Source organism: Haemaphysalis longicornis, unplaced genomic scaffold (genome assembly GCF_048455015.1).
Source record: "Haemaphysalis longicornis isolate Haplotype H1 unplaced genomic scaffold, Haemaphysalis longicornis Haplotype H1 scaffold_6, whole genome shotgun sequence".
Taxonomy (NCBI): domain Eukaryota; kingdom Metazoa; phylum Arthropoda; class Arachnida; order Ixodida; family Ixodidae; genus Haemaphysalis; species Haemaphysalis longicornis.
The window spans coordinates 211,099,351-211,120,302 of NW_027526407.1; the positions used below are offsets into that span (position 1 = coordinate 211,099,351).

The window sequence follows — 20,952 nt, forward strand, 5'->3', positions numbered from 1 at the left end:
CCGCTACGTGGACGACTGCTTCTGCGTTATCAATAAGAACGATGCCCCATGGGCCCTGCTTCTTCTCAACTCGATAGAAGCCGCCATCCAGTTCACGGCAGAATATGAGTGTCACAGCGGCCTTCCTTTCCTCGATGTCCAGCTGAGGCGTACCGGAACGAGTCTTTCGTTGGCTGTGCACAGGGAGGCGATGCATACCGGACATCACCTGAATTTAATTCGCGCCACCCAGCCTGTCACAAGCAATCCGTCATTTCTTCTGCTGTGACGTGGGCAACACGTATTTGCTCAAGTGACGACGAAATGAGGAAAGAACTTCAGACAATACATTAAGAATTATTGACGAACGGCTACCCGGAGAAATATATTAGGAATGCTGAAGATCGTGTCCTGAATCCCAGGCCATCCCAGGGCAAGTCATTTCGAAGGTGTGTCAGCATCCCATACATTCCTGGGGTCAGCGAAGCTCTAAGCCATATCTTTGCAAGGTACGACCTTTGCGTTGCGCACATGCCGTCCAACACGCTGAGGAATCAGCTCGTGAACGTGTAAGACCGCTTGGACAGCATGAGACACCCCGGTGTTGTCTGCAAGATAGCGTGCGCCGACTGTAGCTGCAGCAGTTGCATCGGCGAAACTGGCACCTTCATCAGGAGATCAAAGGAACACCAGAGGTGTGCGGGCAGCAACAAGGAAGCGCCGAACGCCCTGGCCGAGCATGCCGATGATCACTGCCACTCAAGGAAAAGAACCCAACCACGAGACTACTCGAGGAATCCGCGTTCCTTCAAAAGACCAAGGGCACTATCAACAGCACAGATGGCAATCTGCCGGCAAGCTGCACCCGTTGATTGCATCACATTTTAGAATAAGAAGCGACTTACGGCTCTTGCCTGCTCAGTGTGATGAAGGTACCCGAAATACGGTTTCCGAAATGCCCCTCTGTTTTCACCTTTACTGTTTTCACCCATCTTTGTCCTCCGTGAGGGACACTCTATCCAGCCAACAACAGCTAAGGGTCACGACGTCACAGCCAAAAGTCTTGCGACAAAGACGTTTTCGTCCCTTCTTTTATGGTTTCATCGTATATAGCTTACGTCATCTCCATCCATGCACTTTCTCCATGAGAGGTGAGGGATTGGCAATGTGTGTTGCTGCTTTTTCCGCTGAGAGGGACCAACACTTGGTGTGGGCCACCCGACAATCGGTGCAGGCTGGTGAAGTCGACGATGGGCCGTAGCGGAACGCCTGGCCTATGGACTTTTGGCAAGCCGCAAATTGCAGGTGTACCTCCGGGTACAGACACAGTCGTAGCTGCCCACCCCCTTTGCCAGAACCGCGTATTTCTGCTTCCGCAACATGGCCCCAGCACCATTTCACCTCCACTCAGCCATGCAGACCCAAGTGCTGAAAGTGCCACACACACAGCTTGCAGCTAGGCCCACTTGTGAGAGGATTGTTGCCAAGGCCTGGCCTGGCGAGGAGAAACTACCAGTGTGGCGACTGCACCAGCATTAGAGTCCAATTGGCCAATGCCTACTCTCAATCATCCTCCCGAGTGTTCTCCTCCTCCCACTTACCGCGACTCGAGCACCCTCATTCACGTCGCCAAGCAAAGAGGGCACCGAGTGCGGGAATGCGCTCCTCTACCCACCCAACTGCCACTGGCGTCAATCTGAGCTTCCTTTGAGCTGCACTTTGTCTGAGTCATCAGCCAGTTTTTGCACCATCCAGCGGCCATTTTCTGTGCCAGGGAGGCCAGAATGTCGGCCTGAGCCAACGAACCTGAACACCGCACAGGGGCGGGTGTGTTCAAGCATATCCAGACAGGGCTCTTCCCCACGTCTTGGTTGTAAATCTTTATTGCAAGAATAACTCTTACAAGAGGTGCACAGCATAGGAATATCAATGTGGCTCTCCCATGGGCAGAACGGAACACAGAAAACTTGCTGCCTCACTTGGGCGATTGGTGCTGCGTGCAGTTACACGTGGAATGTGATGAAGGAGTGTGCGATAATACAATAAATACTAGCAACGACTTGGAAGACATCTCAGCACAGTGTGGAGAGCTGTGCATAGAAGTGTGTTTCTCTCAAGCACACAGCTTTGAGCAGTTGGTCCACACAAACGCAGACAGGTTCGCCAACCTGCTACTCTGCAGGGAAAGGTCCACAAATAGTACACAGAGGAAATGAGATGTTAAGTAAGTGGTACAAGTAGTGATATGGTAGTGATAGCTTGCAAAGTCATGATTGTCTTCTGTACATTGTACTTCTTTTTACTAACACTTCTTTGCTTTCTTTCTTGACAACGCATGCTGTCTGAAAACTCGATTGGCGACTGTACCTTTTTTTTCTTCTCTTGTTGTACTGTACTCGTGAAAAGAGTTTCTCCTGCTGATGCTTAGTTGTGCCAAGTACATTTTTTACATCGTTTGCACTCGTTAGATCCAATTCGAGCTCACAAAAATAAAAATCCTGCGAATGTACACTACTCAAAACACTGTTGAAGGTCAACTTTCCAGAATGAAAGCTCTGCAAAGTTCACACTTTTTCGGGCAATCACTCGCTCTGCATTTGAACAAAGAAACTGCTAGGCTTAAGAGTTTTATGCAAGGAACCCAAATCACAGACAACACCACAGGCCCCTTTCGTGCAAGTTTCTGCCCTTCAAAAGCTGCCCATCAGAAAAAGTGTAAAGACATTCAAACTGACCTTGTGGTGGCCACAGGTCACGTGATAAATTTCTACAACACACCCTCGCTAGAGTGCTCAGTCTAGATCTCTGGAAGACAATTTGTACGCTCAGGCAACAGAAAAAAGGGAACACAGACTGAAAGGCCGCACTGTGTCATTTCCACAGTTCAAGACTGCATAGCAGGTGCAGTGCCATAAACATAAATAAATTTCGGACAAGAACAATCTTTTCACAAAAATTAAATTGCAGGACTTCCTGATGTCTCATCGTTCTACTAAAATGACGATGTACCACACAAAAAAGAGAGAAAAATGAGAAAAGCTTTTGCCCAGCTCTGCCTTCTATGAGGGTGGCATTTAACTACAACACCGCAGGGTGCACAGAGAAACGGGCGTCCACAGATGTCTGCACCACGTGCGACACAAGGGCACAACACAGACTTGTGGACAAGACGGGTCGATGCGAGGAAGCTGGCTGCCATACTGCAAACAGAGAGCAGCATGAAACGAGAATGCAGTGCCTTACTTTGTGCACATGGGCAGCTCGCAGTTCCAAACTGCTGAGCCCACAAATGCTGATTAGCTGGACGGTTTTTCAAGGCTGCTTTGGCACGACAGCTGCCAGGAAAATAGAGAAATCCTGAAGTTGGCAGGCCCAGCAGGCGAGGCACTTTATCAGTTGTGATCACAGGTGGCATGCTCAAGTAAAGCGCATCACCACACTAAAATATTAGTGCAGGCAAAGCGCGAGTGAATGCGAAACATCGGGACGGAGGAGAAATAGCTTCGCACAAGGCCTGCACATCAGAAATACAATAGAAGCTCGTTAATTCCAACTCGAACGGCACCATAAAGTTGTTCAAATTAAGCGGAGTTCAAATTAGCGGGTGGCTGTTAGAATGAACAGAAATCGCGCCACACTGCGCGGGCAGAGCACAAAGAAGCCACCTCTGGATGTTGTCGCGAATTAAGCACTTACTACGTGTTTGTGGCAGGTGATTTTGTAAACAGTGTTCCGTAAGTAATAACGGCATGCGCTGGAGCACTGGCTCTGTGGAAGTGAAATAAGCTGTTGCAGGAGTGTGGCGCGCACGCCACGCCGTTGTTTTTCTGTTTTATTGTTTTGCATCTGCAGTAAATTTGGTTTAGCTTGAATTTGCAACACGTTGTAATCACTCTGGGCCGACTTCTGCGAGGAGCGATGGAAACCAGGGGATCACAGTTGGAATGAACCATTCTGGATACCGACGCGTTTGAGTTTTGGGGAATTTTCCCCCATTGAAATGTACAGGGCCGTGCTGGCGCCAGGGCGCGAGTTCGAATTAACGAGCTTTTACTGTATAGCGTCATTCGCATAAAAAGTAGCGAGTTTCTTTTTAAACCGAGGTCTTTGCTTGATCATGCTTAAACTTCAACATTCTTTTTTTTTGCACTAAGCTTTACAACAGTACATGCTTAGCTTGGTTGATACAAAGTACCTCGTTCCGCTGAAGCCCGGCCTCACACCACGACACTGTTTTTCCCTGGCCAGTGGAGGGCACTAACTAACTTTAACTAACAAGGCCAGCACTCAAAATTTTCTGTTCAGAAGAAGCAGCCCAGAAAAGACAGCCACAGATGACACAAAAGAAAATCATTTCCCACATTTTCACAGAAAAATGCGGAGACATTTTTTTTTGCAAGACGCAGCCTGCAGTTTAAAATGCACTTGATGACTAAAACTAAACGAAAAGAACAAGTAGAACTAAAAAATTCTTCACACGTAGAAACTGAAATGCATTTGAGACATTTTGCATTGTGTTCGGCATCAATAAAAGTAGATTCGCACAAGAAATACGAAACACAAGAAATTCAACTCTCGTGCTAGACCAGCATGATGAAGCAGTAATATGTAAAGCAAATGCATTAAGCGGTGCTTTCTCACCGGCCTTCACAGATTAAAAGAACTTGGGTGAATCCATAAGGGGTCCACTCGTACAGCACACCCCACAAACTCTAAAACAATCCATTTCGAGGTATACATGGACGGTGTATCTCTTTGGAGAAAGTAAAAGCAGCTGCAGTACACCATACCAGAATGTTTCGCGTTCACTTGACTAGTACGTGACGACGTTTCGTATCATACACACAAATAAATGATTACACCCCCTTCCCACAAAATGAGTGCAATGAGTTACAAAAGCTGCCACAATAAATTCAGCATGCAGGGTAGAACGAGCTGAAAAAGATAGACTCACTAAAGGCATACACTGTTGAACCAAAATAGGAAATATTAGGAGTCCTTCCATCAAAAAATTGTAGAGCTTTGGAAGTAGCGAATATACCGCACTGCTGTCCATACCGCCTGGTGATGCGTTTGGACTACAGGACAAGCAACACCACCAAGAAAAAAGAAAATAACCAAAGACATTTAAAGTATATTGTGCACTGCCCCAGTGCACACAAACAGAATAAAGAGTTCACTTGGGATGAAGTAACCATGTGAGCTGTGGGCAATATATACTAGCAGCTAGTACCAGACGATTTCACTGTACGTAAGATCAGACAATGTGTGTTCATTATTTCACCGCTTTAGCTGCTTATCTGGGAAAACTCATCAAGGTCATCCCGCATGAGATTTTCACAACAGATCCAGATAAATACACGAAAGCAACAGCCTGTTTCACATGAGTGCACATATCCGTCTTGGTCTGTATGTACCACATGCACTGTACAAAAAGAAAACAAAAAATAAATTCGGCGTGCATTGGTGACCACTTCCTCAAATTAATTAAATGTGGCAAGTCAAATAAGAACCGCATGAACCCTTTTTCCAGGGTTATCAATACAACATGCTAGTTAACGATATGAACCTGGATTTCAGTTAAACAAAGGCTTGACGACAGTACTGCAGGAAATTCCCCACATGACGAAAGTGGCTAAATCAAAATTGGGGAGGACTTTTTAGGAACAGCGAGCTTCCCTTCCACACCGGCAACATCAAGAGACCCTGGCATTTCAAGACGAGATCACGAAATCTGCTGCTTGACTGGCAAAACTCGCAATAGTGCCGCCAAAAGTTAGCATGAAACCTGTGGGACCCTTTGAGCTGCCTTCTGAGTGACCAGCGAATGTTTTCAAAAGGAGTTGTTTGGGACTAACGCAGCAAATTATTGCCCACAGTTTTTTTTTTCTTTTTACTACAACAGAACTTTCACTTTGAAGTGGAAATAAATAAAGCTTTCTTTGTACTGGTAAAGTGGCTGGGTCAGAACTACACAGCCTCATCCAGTACTACACTTAATTAAGGATGTTTATACTATGTTACAAGAAATAGGTGTCTATATCACACACACAACAAAAAAACTCAGAATAAATGGACGGGTTTGCAAAAACGCACACAATTAGTTGCTATACGGAGTATCAAAGGGTGACGACTAAAAACGCAGGACTAATATTTCTAAGCCAGCGCTCAGAAAGATTGTAAATTACTCTCGGAGTTTCCACTAAAGCATCCCACCTGTACGAATGGCCCTTTGCCAGTCTTCCAGGATGCACAGGTGGCAGCTAGAGCACCAAAAGCCTACGAGCTGTGCTTTGTGTGGCCTGAAGGTTATTAAGTCAACACCGGAGTAGACTTGTGTCACTCATAAAACCATAAAGTGTTCTGAAAGCATTTCACACAGCAGTGTTCGAGAAATCACCACATGCAGTTTGCATACTTCTTTCAAACTGTGTGCCAAACACTGCCTTCTTGGGCAGTGAAGGCATGCTTGGTAAGAGAACAGAACGGCCAGGTCAAAGACACGACACTGAGGCAACCGAGAAGACGTTGGAACTTCTGCTGGTATCAGGTGTTGCTTGGAATGCTGCATTTTTGATCCCTGTGGCCTTGAATTGGTGGCCATTAAGTGTCCAGTCTTAGTTCACACTCTTCAAAACTTCGGGGTCAGTAGAAACTTAAGAAACACTGAAGGGGATGTACAGAAAGAAGAGCTCGTGACTGGCCCTCGATCGTTTAACGGCTGGAGATATACCTTGTGACACAGTTATTGGCACCATTTCGAGTCGTTTGTGCGGAGAAGAGACAGCACCAGTGATGTCACCATGTTGACGAAATGGCTTGAAGGTGGAGACAGGTGCAAAGAGAAGCCATGTCACAAGCCAAGCCAAGTTACCCCACACCAGCCTCTTTCACAGGAGAGGGTGTCACGTCACCTGGAGACGATATTCCGTTCCCAATTGTGTGCAAGCCTGGCACTCTTGGTGCAATGCAGAACATTAAACAAATGTGCCGCTCTTCATCAGGGTAAAGGTGCCAAAAGAATGAGCACCATAGAGCTGAGAAAACATTTCCCACTAAAAAAAAAATTTCGAGTGTTAGAAAAAAACCGAGCATCAGTGCAGCTTGCACTGAAACCTACAATGGCACCCCTGGGCTTCAGAGGCTGAGCTCTTCTACTCGGCAGAACAGAGGCAGCGTGCTCCGACTAAGCGCAGGAAGAGCCTGGCCTGTGGCCCCAGGTCCTCAGGAGCGGGCGGCCAGGGGCCGCAGGCTGGCGGCGGCGTCCCCGAGGAGCAGGCGGCGGAGCCCCTCGGGGGCGTACAGGTCCCGCTGGTCGCTGGGCCGGGAGGCCAGGTCCTCGGCGAAGCACAGCAGCAGGGTGTCCAGCACCATGGCGTACAGCGAGAGCACGCAGTGGGCCACGAAGCACGAGAACACCCCCACCGCCAGCAGGGGCACCGCGTACAGCTGCAGCTCCGGGTTCTGCCGCAGCAGCACCACGGCCACCAGGCCGGCCACCGAGCTCACCAGGCACTGGGCCAGCAACAGCAGCAGGCAGCCCGGGCTGGTGTGCAGCACGGCCGCCGCCCTGTTGTCCAGGGCAGCCGCGCTCTCGGCCACCGTGTGCAGGGCCGTCCGGCCGGCCGTGCAGAAGGACACCCCCCGGATGGCCACCACCGTGTACGCGTCCGCACTCACGTACCTGCACGTGTCATCAACGTCGTCACCACCACCGTCAACCTGCTCGTTGCGTCCACTGCTGGACAAAGGTTTCCTCCAACTTTTTTTCATCCCCTGACGTTTTGATTGATCAACTGTGGAGTGCTCAGCACACAATAGCACCTATTTTGCTATCACGTACAGGTGCCGCCATTAGTGTAACTGGAACAAGGATTTGCAAATATCCCAAAATATTTGTCCTACTGCCTTTATGACAGCCATTAGCAATTTACAGGAATCTTTTTCTGTTAGGCAGGACTTTTTAATGCACACCAATGTAATTTCGGGAAGAAGATATTCCTGTAACTTTTTGAGACTGTTCTAGCTACTTTTGGCAGCACCTGTACACAACAAGTGCAGCGTTCTACAGGTAATCTGGCGAACGAGGACCTTCACCGCCGTCATCATCATCAACAGCAGCCCATCTAGGTCCCCTGCAGGACAAGGGACTCTCCCACTGTCTGTCCAGCACTGCCCGAGCCCATTCCTCGTCTTCGAATGTTCTCATTTCGTCTCCACAGAGTCCATAGCCTTCCCCTTCCCCTAGTGCCACCTCTCGGTGTCCGCCCTGTTGACCTTGAAGTTTCACTTAATTCGAGGTACACAGTGCAGGCTTCAAAGGCAAAAACTGATGGGTTTTCAAGGACCAGAAAACACATTTTCACCTGCGACAAACAATATTTCCTCTAGGATTTTTTATGATACAACCTTTTCAACACAATGCACAAGTTGTTCATTGCGCAATACGCAAGAACATCAGTGCATAATACTCAGGCAAGTTGTTTATTCTTTATTTCTTGGTTGGTGTTTAGAAGTTCTTTCTTTGTTTTTCCCGGGCTGTTTGATTTTGCATGTACACCATGCCGCTGGTATCTCCTGCTGTGTCAGCTGAAGATACTAAATCAGGAACTGTTGCGGCAAGCTTTGCCTTTTTGTCATGTTGTCAATCTCCTTTGTGACAATACGTTATGGCGACTGCCTTGCTTCTGCAAGCTGCTCTTTTTCTGAGATTACACATTTTGGAATATCTGTTTGCTTATATACACTTGAACCTCGTTTTAATGAAGTTGAAACGAAGTCATAATTAACGAAGTCATAATTACTTCGTTATATCAATTATTGCCGTTTAGCGCCGCATATGCCCATTGGGACGCTTTAAGCATGCGGAGAAAAGATGGCCGTGCGGCTCGCCCCATCGCTACACGACCTCAAATGCAAGACAAATATTTGACTTATTCAGTACACATGCTATTTTATGGTCTGCTGGCGCTTCGCGAAAAAAAGTCCACAATGGCCTTCTGCTTCAGACGACGCAAGCAAAACACCTCTTTTTCAGCGATGGCCACCGCCGTCATCCTTAGCACCGAAAAAAACGATGCTGCACGCCAACAGCGTCGAGCGCCTGCGACAACGTACGCACGGTGAACGCGCGGGAATCGATGCCCATGGCGTCTTCGTCATCGCTTTGAGTCCACTAGTCCAGCGACATCTGCCACGATGCTGTCATCGGTCCGTTCTTCGGTAGTCACTGCATTGGCGTCAGCGTTCACGTAATCGACGAACAACTCATTGTCTGCAACGACAAGACGGGCAACAAGACCCGTCCGCAAATACGGGCAACGAGCTGCGCTGCCGCTTGTCTCCTTTCACCACTGTCACGTGGCCCCCCTCGCCCCACTCCACCAAGCTGGGAGAACGAGGAGGTTGGCGCGGCCGCTCGCCAGCGACTCCACGGAAAGCGTCGCCTCCAAGATAGCCGTGACGCAGCGCGGCTGCTGTTGGGAGGCGGGAGGGTTGAATTGCCACGCCATGCGGCTCCTAATGCAGCGAAAACTGACATTGTCGGTGTAAAATATGCATTTTCTTTTTCCTGCGGAGACCAATTGGGTTCGTTATATCCACTGGGAGGTCCGTTTCTCTTCGTTAAAACGAGGTTTAAAATACATGTACAGTAATACCTCGTTAACTCGAACTCGCATATCTCGAAAAATCAGCTAAGTCGAAATTTTCCGCGGCACCGAACATTTTCCTATACGTCCCATGTATATTTTTCCCTTTATCTCGAAGTATTTTTGGGTCGGATTGCGGATAACTCGAAATCTTGACTGGGAGTGGAACGAAAATTCAGCCGCCGGACCATTTCACAAGATTCGCGCGATGCTGCCATGCCTGAAGTCCGTCGATTTTTTTTCTTATTTAGCCGCGCCTGCCATACGTCGATGCTTTCCGCGAACGCGAAGTGCGCGAAGTCTCAGCCCAGCAACATATCAACTTTGTCAAGCAACCTGTGGCACGTCATGTGACACATGTGATGAGCAGGGAGGCCCTCGACCACGCTTGGCGTAGTTTGTCTCGCTCGCTTTGTGCAGTGCACATGATTTTCCCTGAGGTGTGATTTCCGTTCATCTGCGCAAACCACGCGGTACGGATTATTCGCTGACTGTAAGTGCAGTGCTCGTGATTTTCCCTGAGGTGTGATTTCCGTTCATCTGCGCAAACCGAGCGGTACGGATTTTTCACTGACTATGAGGAGCGGCAACTTAGCGTGAGTCACTACTACTTACCGGCTGAAGAGCTGGTAAGTAGTAGTGATTTTTCTGAAGAGCGCTAATTTTTCCCGGCGATTAGCGCAACTTTGCTTATCTCGAAAATCCGGTTATCTCGAAATTTTCCCTGGTTTTTACGACTTCGAGTTAACGAGGTATTACTGTATGTCTATGGGGATTTCAAGGGGAATCTAATTTACTTCGTTATATCCATTATTTCATTATATCCCGTTACGTTATAACGAGGTTCGAGTGTAGAAGCAATCATTCACAGACTCATCAAACAGGATGTAACAGTTGCATTTCCGTATCTCATGTCGCGCGTACAAAAGAAGTGAAAAAAAAAAAAAAAGGCCCAAGACCACAGCATGCCATGAAAGTGCACTGTTTCTCCTTACAAGATAAGGCTTCACAACTTCGCTATCTGAGAACATGTCATTGAAGAGGCAATTTGTGTGCAATATGGCTAACTGTAGGAGGAGTGAGGTGTTAGCACCTTTAATGTCCACAAAACTTCTGCGTAACTGTGTCGTAGTGTTGTGCATACACTAAAACCTGATTGTTACAATCTCTTTTAGGATTTTTGGAACTTAAAATCCATCATAAACACTAAGTTATTGTGAAATGACACAGCCACTGAGTATGACAATTAAATTCGAGGGTTTTCAAGGACTGCTAAAAAATTCCACCCTTTCAAGGCCTTGGAAATGACACCTCTGCATTCAAGGTTTTTCAAAGTTTTCATGCTGGTATCAAAGAAAAAAATTCAAGGCCCAGCCAGCCTATTTTCAAGGACCATGTTGAGGGCCTTACTTCCACAAAACACAAGTTTCAATGCATCAAGATGTATTATTTATTGCATAAGTGGTACATTGCATAAGTACATTAGCGGGCCCAATTCTCTCAAACGACGGGCCGTCGCTTTGAAATGACGGGGCAGCACCATGCAAGTGCATGTGTTCCAGGGTTGGGGCTGTCGCTTTGAGGCGCGAGGAAGCGGGCGAAATGGCACTGCAGTGCACCGAGAGCAGGGCGCAAAGAGACACGCGCTGCTCCCCGTCGCTTTGCCTGGCACTTTGCACCCTGCTGCCGGTGCACCGCAGTGCCATTTCGCCCGCTTCACTGTGAAGGCGTTGGGTCCACAAACTGCTCGCTTTGCGAGGGCACCAAAAAGTTCTTCATGGTGCTACTCACTGCTGCCTTCACGTCCCCGTCATGATTGGAGCTTTTCGCGTGACTTTTCAGCGCCGACTCTCCCATAGCAGTGATGTCAAACGTTTTTGCGCAAGACTTGCATTTCACCCGATGTGGACTCGCCGGGCCCAATGCAAGCTAATGGCTATAACTGCCGTTAAGCCACAAGCATTGAAACTTGGATTTACCAGGCATTACCCTAACTCAGTTACTGCGTGCAGTAATTTCGACAGCACCATTACACGCCGCACAAACCAAGCCGAACGTTCGAGCTACGAGACAGAACAACGCAACTCCCAAAAGAAACACAAGGGATGGATTGGATATGGATCCGGCTAGACCCTTCGAAACCGACACTGATCTCAGCGCAGCCAGGCCCTTAAAAACCGAAACTGATTTCAGCGCGGCCAGGCGTTTAAAATTATCTGCTAAGTGTATTCTGTTCAAGAATTGAAACGCAAAGGTTTCGTCGTAAAAACGTGGCAGAAATTTGCGGTGAAGGAATACATTTCTTCGTACGCAGAGTGGTCATCTTAATTTCGCTCCAAATTCAAGGGTTTTCAAGGACCTGTAAAAATTCAAGGACTTTCAAGGCCCTTGAAAATGCTACTTCTGAATTCAAGGGTTTTCAAGGATTTCAAGGACCCGCACGAACCCTGTGTGAGAATGGTCTAAGTTCTTTGCAAGCTACTTTGAGGAGAACACCAGAGTGAACTTGTATATTTGATGCGCATTTTGTATTCTTGGCTCGCTGTCCGCTCCCTAGACCTACTTCTTTTCCCTGCCTGTAAACGGAGTTTTCCCTCCAGACATTTATTTGCCTCCATTTATAACCTGGATTGTTGACTCCCTCCCATGCACAACATGCCTTTTGCTTGAACATATGGAATGTGGAATTTTTTCCCTCTTTTCTTGAAAGTGATTTTGGCTTTAAACCACAGCTTTGCCCCACTTTATTTCTTCCCTTTTTTCTATGGGGGAACACAGCTGTTCCGAGAGGAACCCAGAGGCACCCTCGGCCGTGTTCCCCCGGGCTGTTCTCTGCCTCCCAGCTTCCCGATTGCATTCCCGCATCGCGTTGATGGCCTCGCCCCATTTCTGGTGCCCCCCCGTCTCTCCAAACGGACACCCAGGGAGCTATCCAACCCACAGGCTGCACAACAGTGGAGATCTTATACACGTGGAAACACGCAGCAAGCCAATCAGCTTGAAAACAGTGCAGTGCCCACTGCCACATACGAACAGGGTCCAGCGCGCAAGTCAACGAGCAAAGCCGCAGTTTCATTATTAAAGACTGCGAAGACATTAAGGTTACAGATGTGTGATAGTTTAGCTTGCATCAGACTCAAATGAAGCGGTAATAAAAGAATCCTGACGTGAAATTTACATTTTAATTTGAAACATGAAACGAAGGCTAAAAATATTGAATGATTGATTATGGGTTTTTATGTGTTGACACTACACAGGCAATGACACGCACCGTAGCAGAGGGCTCCGGATTCATTTTGACCACCTGGGGATCTTTAACGTGCGCCGAAATCTCGTACACACAGTCGTTCTTACACACATGGGCGCTGCCATACTCCACCACGTGGCAGCGCGTTTCTTGACGCGAAACGTGGTGTGTGGCGTGGTTTTGGCAAGAGCATTCGCAAAGACGGTGTTTTTTCTGCACGATTCGCGGGTTTGCAAATGCCTCGTCGTACTGAGTAGTTGGCATTGAAATTCCGAACTCCCTTTTCACGCCTCCTACGACAGCAAACACAGAGCAGGTCGCATGACGGAACCAAGCGTGCTTTTTTAATTTCTTTGAAGCAAAGGCTAGGGCAGTGCTCGAGTTAGAAAAATTTCTCCACCCGGGGCTGCGACGGTATTTTATGTGGTGGTGGCGCGTGAGACGAGGCGCTGGTTTTACCCAGGCATGCTGCGCGCCTCTCGAGGAGCACGAGAGATGGTGAGCTGCTCTGGCGACCGTGTTCTGGTGCGTCGGACACATGACCGTCCTCCACTGAGCTCCCAATAAAGCTGAGCGATTATGCACAGGGTCTGGGTGGAAACGATCGCGAGGTAAGTACGTGGTAAAATTGGGTGCTGCAGCGACGACAAAGATCTCACTGATGATTTTCCAGTGTTTTCCTTTCAGTGTAGGTGAAGCAGAAATTATAAGCAGAACAAAATCACAGAACACGCTTTGACTACTTCCAAAACAGTGCAGAGACAAGTGACAACCAAGGGTGCTCTAGTTTGTCACTGCCTACACCTTCGTCTCTGCGCTGTTTTTGAAGTAGTCAAACTGTGCACCCAGCCTTACGCTTTAGTGCGTTATCTTGGAACACGCTTGGTCACTGGAGAAGAGTCGAACATGAAAAAGGAGTTGGATGCCCACAATTACCTGAGAAGCGGCATTGCATGTACGCACATTCACCTCAGAGTAGCCCATGTTGAGACGGGGTGCCCACTATGCTTCGTCTCATCCATAAATAAAGTACGCCGGCTACCTTAATTTGTGAACATTTTTAAGCGCTACATAATGTTTCAAGCACGTGACGAGGTGCGAGGTGAAAGCTTAGATGCCCATCATCCCGGGGCCCACCTGAAATGAAACGGGCGCAACAGACTCGGCACTGATTACCCAGATCATCGAGAACTTCGTTTTGAATTCGTCGAATGTAGACAGACAGTCTTAACGCTGCCATAGCATTCGCTTAAAAACGGAAAAAAGAATATACATATATATCCGGCGCACTTGCTTTCCTGTGGTTGTAGGAGGCGTGAAAAGCAGTGTGGAATTTCAAAGCAAAAACAATACTCCTTACGACAAGGCGTTCGCAAACCTACGGATCATGCAGAAAATACTTTCTCCACACAAATGTTCTTGCCAACACCACGCCCCAAACCATGTTTTGTGTAGAGAAACGCGTTGCCCATGCGGCGGAGTGCAACCGCACGTATGGCATCGACATTGCTGCACCGGTAGCGCTGCTGCGCGGTCGAAAGCCCAGTGCATACACCCTATCGCCTGTCGTCACGAAAATGGAATGTTCGTCTTTGATCGCCAATGTTCTACATCTCTTTCGATAGTTCTTGAAAGGCTAACGCCGAAGGCAAACACACCAGCATTCAAATCACCGAAGCCAGTTTGCTCATGTCAGATCATTGACTGCTTCTACGCCACTTGTATTTTCTTTGAGTGTTTGCGGAGCACAAGTTCGTTCCAATAAATGTTTGTACCTGCACTGTCCTTGGCTGTGTGACAATATCTTTCTGGATTTTGTGGTCACATGGCAGAATCACAAATAGGCAGAAACTACGACGGCACTTCTTGCAAAAGAGGACACAATTACCAAAATCCCGAGTGCCTGCTCCACCACCCCGAGTAGAAAAGTCACAGAGCGGCGCATACCTGAGTGTGTGGTCGTAGCACCAGAAGCAGCCTCCGCGCGAGCTGCACCGGCGCACGCAGTCGCAGCACGCACTGCCCCGCTGCCGGTGGGTCCAGTGGCGCAGCGAGGACAGCACGAACCTGGGCAGCCTGCAGACGGGGATGAGCAGCGAGCCCAGGGCGACCGAGCCCAGGTGGTAGAGGCAAAGGCGGGCGGCCGAGCGGCCCACGGGCCATCGGAGCTCGGCCCGGTCCTTGCAGAAGTACCACGAGGCGACGGCCCCGGCCACGACCGTCTGCTGGCAGGAGAGCACGAACTCGGCCGCCCACAGCAGGAAGAGCAGCTGGAAGCACCAGGCAAAGCGCACCCACGACGGCCGGTCGTAGGCCACCAGCGTGAAGTGCCGCACCTCCCGGCTCAGGTTGGAGCCGTCCACGGGGCCCCCCACGAAGGCGGCGATGGGCCGCAGCTCGCGGCTGGCGTGGTCCGCCGTGGCCAGGTGCAGCAGGACCACGGTCCAGGTGGTGAAGAGCGCCGCCAGGGCCAGCAGGGTCCACACGGGCTGGGCCAGCAGGAAGGGCATGTGCCGGACGCACTGGCCCGCCTCGCGGAACAGGGCCCCCGCCAGGGCCACCTTCTGGCGCATCGCCCCCGCCACCAGCGCCAGGAAGGCGGCCAGGATGGTCGCTCCGCAGGCAAAGAGGAGGAAGGCGCGCTCGTTCTTGGCCGCTTCCTCCAGGAGCAGCTCGAAGGGGGTCGAGTCGAGGCTGAGCTTGATGTCGGCGTAGGTCCACCAGAGCACGGCCGCCACGGCCGTCACGGACAGCACGGAGGCCACCAGGATGAGCTTGGCCGCCAGTTCCGCCAGGCGGTGGATGAGCAGGATGACGAGGAAGGCAAGGACGCAGGCGAGGAGCAGCATGGCGGCGACCTCGCGCCACGCGGCGAACAGGTCGCTCACCACCTGCTGGAGGGTGTCCACGCTGTTGAGGTGCCCGTAGACGCTCTGGAAGACGTCCGCCGTGACGCCGTCTGGCACGCAGCGGTTGAGCACGGGCTTGCTGGGGGGCACGGGGAGGGTGGGGCAGGGCCCCAGCCCCGTCGTCTGCTGCTCCTTGTTGAAGAAGTCCAGCACGGTCTGGTTGGAGAGGCTCGCCGAGCGGTCGCCTTCGCCAACGTCGTAGCGGCAGAGGGACGAGCCGGTCTCCTCGGTGAACCTCCGCACCTGCACAGGCCATCCTCATCACAGTTCTGGCCTGCGCTAGTGTAACGCATACTTCCCACTTGCTTCCTGAATTTCAGGAATGGATATTCCGGGAATTCTCAGCTTAATGTTTTGGAGAGAGGCATTGTAATCAGCTTGCTGCACTATATTGTCATTTCTTGATTGATTGATTGTGGGGTTTAACGCGCCGACGCAGCGCAGGCGATGAGGCGCGCCGTAGTGGAGGGCTCCGGATTAATTTTGACCACCTGGGGATCTTTATCGTGCGCCGAAATCTCGTACACACGGGCGTTTTTGCTTTTCGCCTCCATCAGAAAAGACTATATTGTCATTTCACAAATAATTGTAACTTCAGACTGCAAAATCTGGGCATATGTCAAATCGCTCTTTATGCCTAGTGGTAGCAAGGGCACACGGTGTCAACACTTCCAAGAGTAAATGGCCTGCATGGTCAAAGGAATGGCAAGCTGTTGAGCATCTTGAAATACAGTAGAACATCGTTGATAAGTTTAAAAAAAAAACGTGAGGGAGAGACGTAATATCCGGGAAGAAATGTACGGTCAGCTTGTCTATAACGCTCGAGCAGAGTGCTCCGGACTAGGTGGGAGATACCTAGTGATAACGGTTGGTAGAATGTAAACGTGCGCGGCTCGTATCAGTGCAATGGCTGTGTCCCTCTTTGCTGTGCCCGGCTTCTACAGCTTCTTTGACCGTAATAAGCGCTGCCAGGCCGGGAAACAAAAGTGGAGATTACCTCCGCTTTTGCGCTGCGGGAGTTTTTCGTCTGCATTAGCCTTAGTGCACAACTGTTCATTGCGTCATCGCTGCGTTAGTACGCTGCGTTAGTACCGCGTGCACCACTATCCGGTTTCTGTGCTCGGCTTTGTACGCCACTGCTGGCGGGCTAACGGCACAATACTTAATGCACTGTGCAAGCGATCATGGACCGACATCGAGTCACTCTAGAACACCGGCAGCAATGCGTTTTCATCGATTGTTGTTCATTTTCTCGCACAAAGAAAAAAAAACTCGGGTCTAAATTGCGTAAAGCGCCACGAAAATTAAGCGTTGCACGTAACTAAACAAAGCCAACGCTGCACTAACAATCGCTGATTTCCACTATTGTTTCCCAGCCCGGCAGCGCTTCTCATGGCAAAAGAAGGTACGGAAGCCAAGGCAACGGGCACGCGACAATGGGGCCAGACATCGCGCTGATGCGGGTCGCGCATGCTCGCATTCTACCGGTCTCAAACCAGCCGTCATCACTAGACGTCTCCCGCGCAGCTCGCAGCACGCCACTCGCGCGTTAAAGACAAGCCTTTTGCTGACTGTACTATGGGGCACTTTTAGTGTTCACAATGGAGAGCACAGTAGCCGGGAGCGTACTAATCAGGTTCTACTGTACTTTATAAAATCAAAGCTGAATTTGTAACTGGAAATCGAAGGAGATAAAAAAAAAAATAGTTCGATACAGCATGAAATTCCCAGTGTACTCTGCAACGGGGAATAATGTGCCGAAGCTATGAGGCAACATTACGAAGCCAGGCGTAGATGACCCCTCCGGATTATTTCAACCGCCTGGGGTTCTATCTTTACGCGCGCCCAAATGTCGACACACGGGAATTTTCGCTTTTTTCCTCCACCTGAACACAGTGCACTGCAAAGCACGAGCAGGGGATGTTCAGGCTGTTCGATATAAACAATAATTTGAAATATCAAAGTTCGATATAAACTGGTTCGACACATCACTTGTCGAGACAATATTCTGTTTCGGCGCCTGATGGAACACAACGGACGTCTGTTTCAGAACCGTGCACTGCACATTACAGAAAGAAAATCAACCACGCAGCGTTCATCACCTCTTCCATTGTCCGGAGCGTGCGAAAGGGGCAGTGTTTGACGCATATCTTCAGCGACCGGGGGGGGTCGGTCAGGTCCAGGTAGAACAGGTACGGCTTCTCACTGGCGTCCAGCCCTGAGAAGGCCAGGCTGCCCATCGGAGTGTTGCGCGCACCGCACACGTTGCCGAAACTGTCGCAGCCGTTGACGAGACGGCGGGGGTCGCCCAACACGAGCGCGAACGAGGCCACGAACACGGCGGCGGCCAGAAACGCGGCCAGCAGGAAGAGCCACGCCAGGTCGGTGCAACCTCGGGGCCTGAGCCGCGAGCGCTGCTGCTCCGCGCCCGTCGACGCCGGACCGTTGTTACTACTGTTCCGCGGCTGGGGCTCATTCACCGGAGCGGGGGACGCCATCGTGGATGCAGCGACGTCACGAAGCTGCGCGAAGCACGCCGAAATCCGACCGGGACGCCGTCGACACTCGAGACGACGCGCTTCTTCAAGGTTGACGCTCCGGCCGGAAGCCGAGATGCTGCGCACGGATTGATTGCGCTCGCTAACGAACTCTTCCGAGTCGGCACTCACTCGAACGGTTTGTTTCGGGGGGAGAGAGCGCAGTTTACGTTGGGAGGAGGGTGAGATGCGATGGGAGAAGGGGAGAAGGGAGGAGAGGCGGCCGAGAAGGGGGGCTCGAACGAGAGAGAACGGATTTTCAAAAACTTTGCGCGATGTTTCATTTCTCCGTAGCGCCTGCAGTGAAGTGGTCCGGAGCAGAGAAAACTGAGAAAATGGCGGTTTAAATTCCACCCTACGCACATGACAGAAGGCGCCGCTCGAATCAGCATCATTAGCGGCTCACGCACGTGGCTTTGTTTTGATCAGCGTGGTACGTCGGGTGTTTGAATGCTTCAGCAGTCGACTGACGCTACGAATATTTCGTTGATTTTTCTCTCCCGCTTCCGCTTGCGCATTCCGCAGGGGGCAAGGCGTAGCGCGGCATGGTTTCCCTGCTGGTGGGCGAGGGCGACTTCTCGTACGCGCTGTGGTTCGCTGCGCAGGTGGGTCCGGCCAACGTCGTGGCGACTTGCCTCGAGCCTTCCAATCCGAAAGTGGACGGCCGTATCGACAACATGGCCAAGCTGCGCGCAGCGGGTGAGCTTAGCATCTTTGGCGGTGATCCAGCGCTGTGGAGTCCGAAAGGTAGACAGGCGGGCCACTGACACAGCTGGCAGGCATACACGTGCGGATGTAAATATGTGTAAACTTGTTGGGTGGTGATATGATGTAGTAGCTGTCGGACGGCCGTGATGCCATACCTTGTTCTCCGGGGTGGGGAACGTACTAAAGGTGCTGTCAAAAGTAATCGGAACGTGGTTTCGTGAATTTCTTCTCCCGGAAACTGCCCGGCTGCACAGTCCTCCCTAATAGAAAAAGCTCCGGTAATGTTCCGTCATAAAGCCAGTAAGGATATTCCCAAATCCTTGTTCCAGTTTACTTATGACGGCGTGCCTGTACCGCACGGCCGAAGGTGTCGGTGCCGTCACTGCCTCGGAAAAGGCACGCACATGCGCAGTAGAAATGTCGGGAGCGTTTCTTACTGCGGTATGCACGTGCACGCGGGCTTGCCTGGCTGGTCGCGAAAACCTTTTCCTCTACCGTCAGCGTGCTAGTGCGAGCTCAAACTTAGCACAGAAATTGTGCTCTGTAGTCTACATTTATATCAAATCACCCGCAGCACTTGTGCGGTTATCTTGCAGTCAAGTGAACAGCAATTGGCTGTAGGAGAAGCTGCCAATAGATGGACTTTTTTTTCTACGCGCAGTTGTTAAAAAAAAAAATACTTTGTTAAAAGAGTTGTTAAAAACAAACACCTGCGTATTGGTGCCTTGGTGAGTACGTTAATTCGAACTGACACCTTAGTCCCGGCACAGCCCCATATATTTCAATGGGAAAAAACTCGCAATAGTATCCAAAGCAGTTAATTTGAACTGGGATCCCATGGTTTCCATTGCTGCTAGCCGAAGAAGTCGGCCAAAAGTGATTACACTGTGTTGCAAATCCAAACCGAGCCAAATTTACGAAAGATTGCATGCAAAACAGCGTCGAGGCTGGATGTTGCAGCATGTTATTTCTCAGAGGATGAGAATTCTGACGCTGCGCTGGAGCTCTTCCGCAAGTTCCAAACAGCGCTCGTGGAATCGTGACAGAAGAAACGCAAGCAAATGCATACTCGATTACTTTCAGTTTTGATTGCCTTGACCCTGCCTAGCAAATAAACTTGTTTTCGCGCATAAACAGTGTCATTATTTCAGCATTACGGCTCACTGCTCTTATGAATGCAATGTCAATACTACCTGTTTCGGGCGTATAACTCACTGATCTATTAATTTCGTTCGCTGTTCGAACTCAGTGAACACTACTAACAAAATCACCTGCCACAAACGCGTAGTAGCGCCTAATTCGCAATAACGAGTCCAGAGGTGGCTTCTTTGTGTTCTGCCCATGCAGTGGGGCGCCCTCCCACTTATTCGAACTTTGCGTAATTCAAACAGTTCTATGGTCCCCTTGGAGTTAGAATTAACGAGCTTTTACTGTATAACTAAGCTCTAGGTCAGAGCCCAGAGGAAGTTGTGGTTCCCTGTATTGAAGATAGCTGAAGAATGCCCCAGTGAGTGAGAAGATGTGAGCTTGTGATACACGTGTGAGGCCAGAACTACAGTATGAGGTCATTTTTTAGTATCCCCATTATAAGACTGAGGTTGTGCAGCTCCAGAGGGCCACTCAAGGCCGCCAGCAAGTTGGCTCCAGACGAAAGTATGACCTTGCCATGGTCATTTCAGTGCCGGAAGATGCCTTAGTTGCTGAGAAATCACCAATCAAACAACACATGTGCCTTTCTTATTTCGCTCAGAACTATTCCATGACGTAAACAGAGGCTGCTGGAGCCGTTGTTTGCAAAACAATAATCTGAAAGCAAACGAGGCAGCGGTGTTCTATAGCGGTATAGAAGTCACCGAATTTGATATTACCACGAACCAAGTGGTTTTGTCAATTTCGTTCAAATCAGTCGTGCTTTCCGAAAC

At 49.9% G+C, this 20,952-nt stretch overlaps 2 protein-coding genes across 5 annotated transcripts in view; one reads left to right on the plus strand and one right to left on the minus strand.

The window, feature by feature from the left end:
- Window positions 1-1,107: 1,107 nt before the first annotated feature.
- On the minus strand, window positions 1,108-18,283 carry LOC144141344 (choline transporter-like 1). Its single transcript, XM_077672940.1, has 3 exons — window positions 17,888-18,283; window positions 14,824-16,028; window positions 1,108-7,663 (listed from the first exon to the last, which is right to left on the minus strand). Exons 1-3 carry the CDS (start codon window positions 18,281-18,283, stop codon window positions 7,204-7,206), a joined length of 2,061 nt encoding a protein of 686 aa, XP_077529066.1. The 3' UTR covers window positions 1,108-7,203.
- LOC144141345 (ferredoxin-fold anticodon-binding domain-containing protein 1-like) overlaps window positions 18,279-20,952 on the plus strand; it is a 28,707-nt gene continuing 26,033 nt past the window's right edge. Inside the window, exons 1-2 of one of the 4 annotated variants that reach the window (XM_077672941.1) lie at window positions 18,279-18,373; window positions 18,928-19,021. In XM_077672941.1, coding sequence (XP_077529067.1) covers window positions 18,289-18,373; window positions 18,928-19,021 — 179 coding nt within the window. In that variant the 5' untranslated portion in view covers window positions 18,279-18,288. Of the gene's footprint in view, window positions 18,374-18,604; window positions 18,756-18,847; window positions 19,022-20,952 lie in introns of those variants that run through there. The other 3 variants (XM_077672942.1, XM_077672943.1, XM_077672944.1) reach the window with 3 other exon arrangements.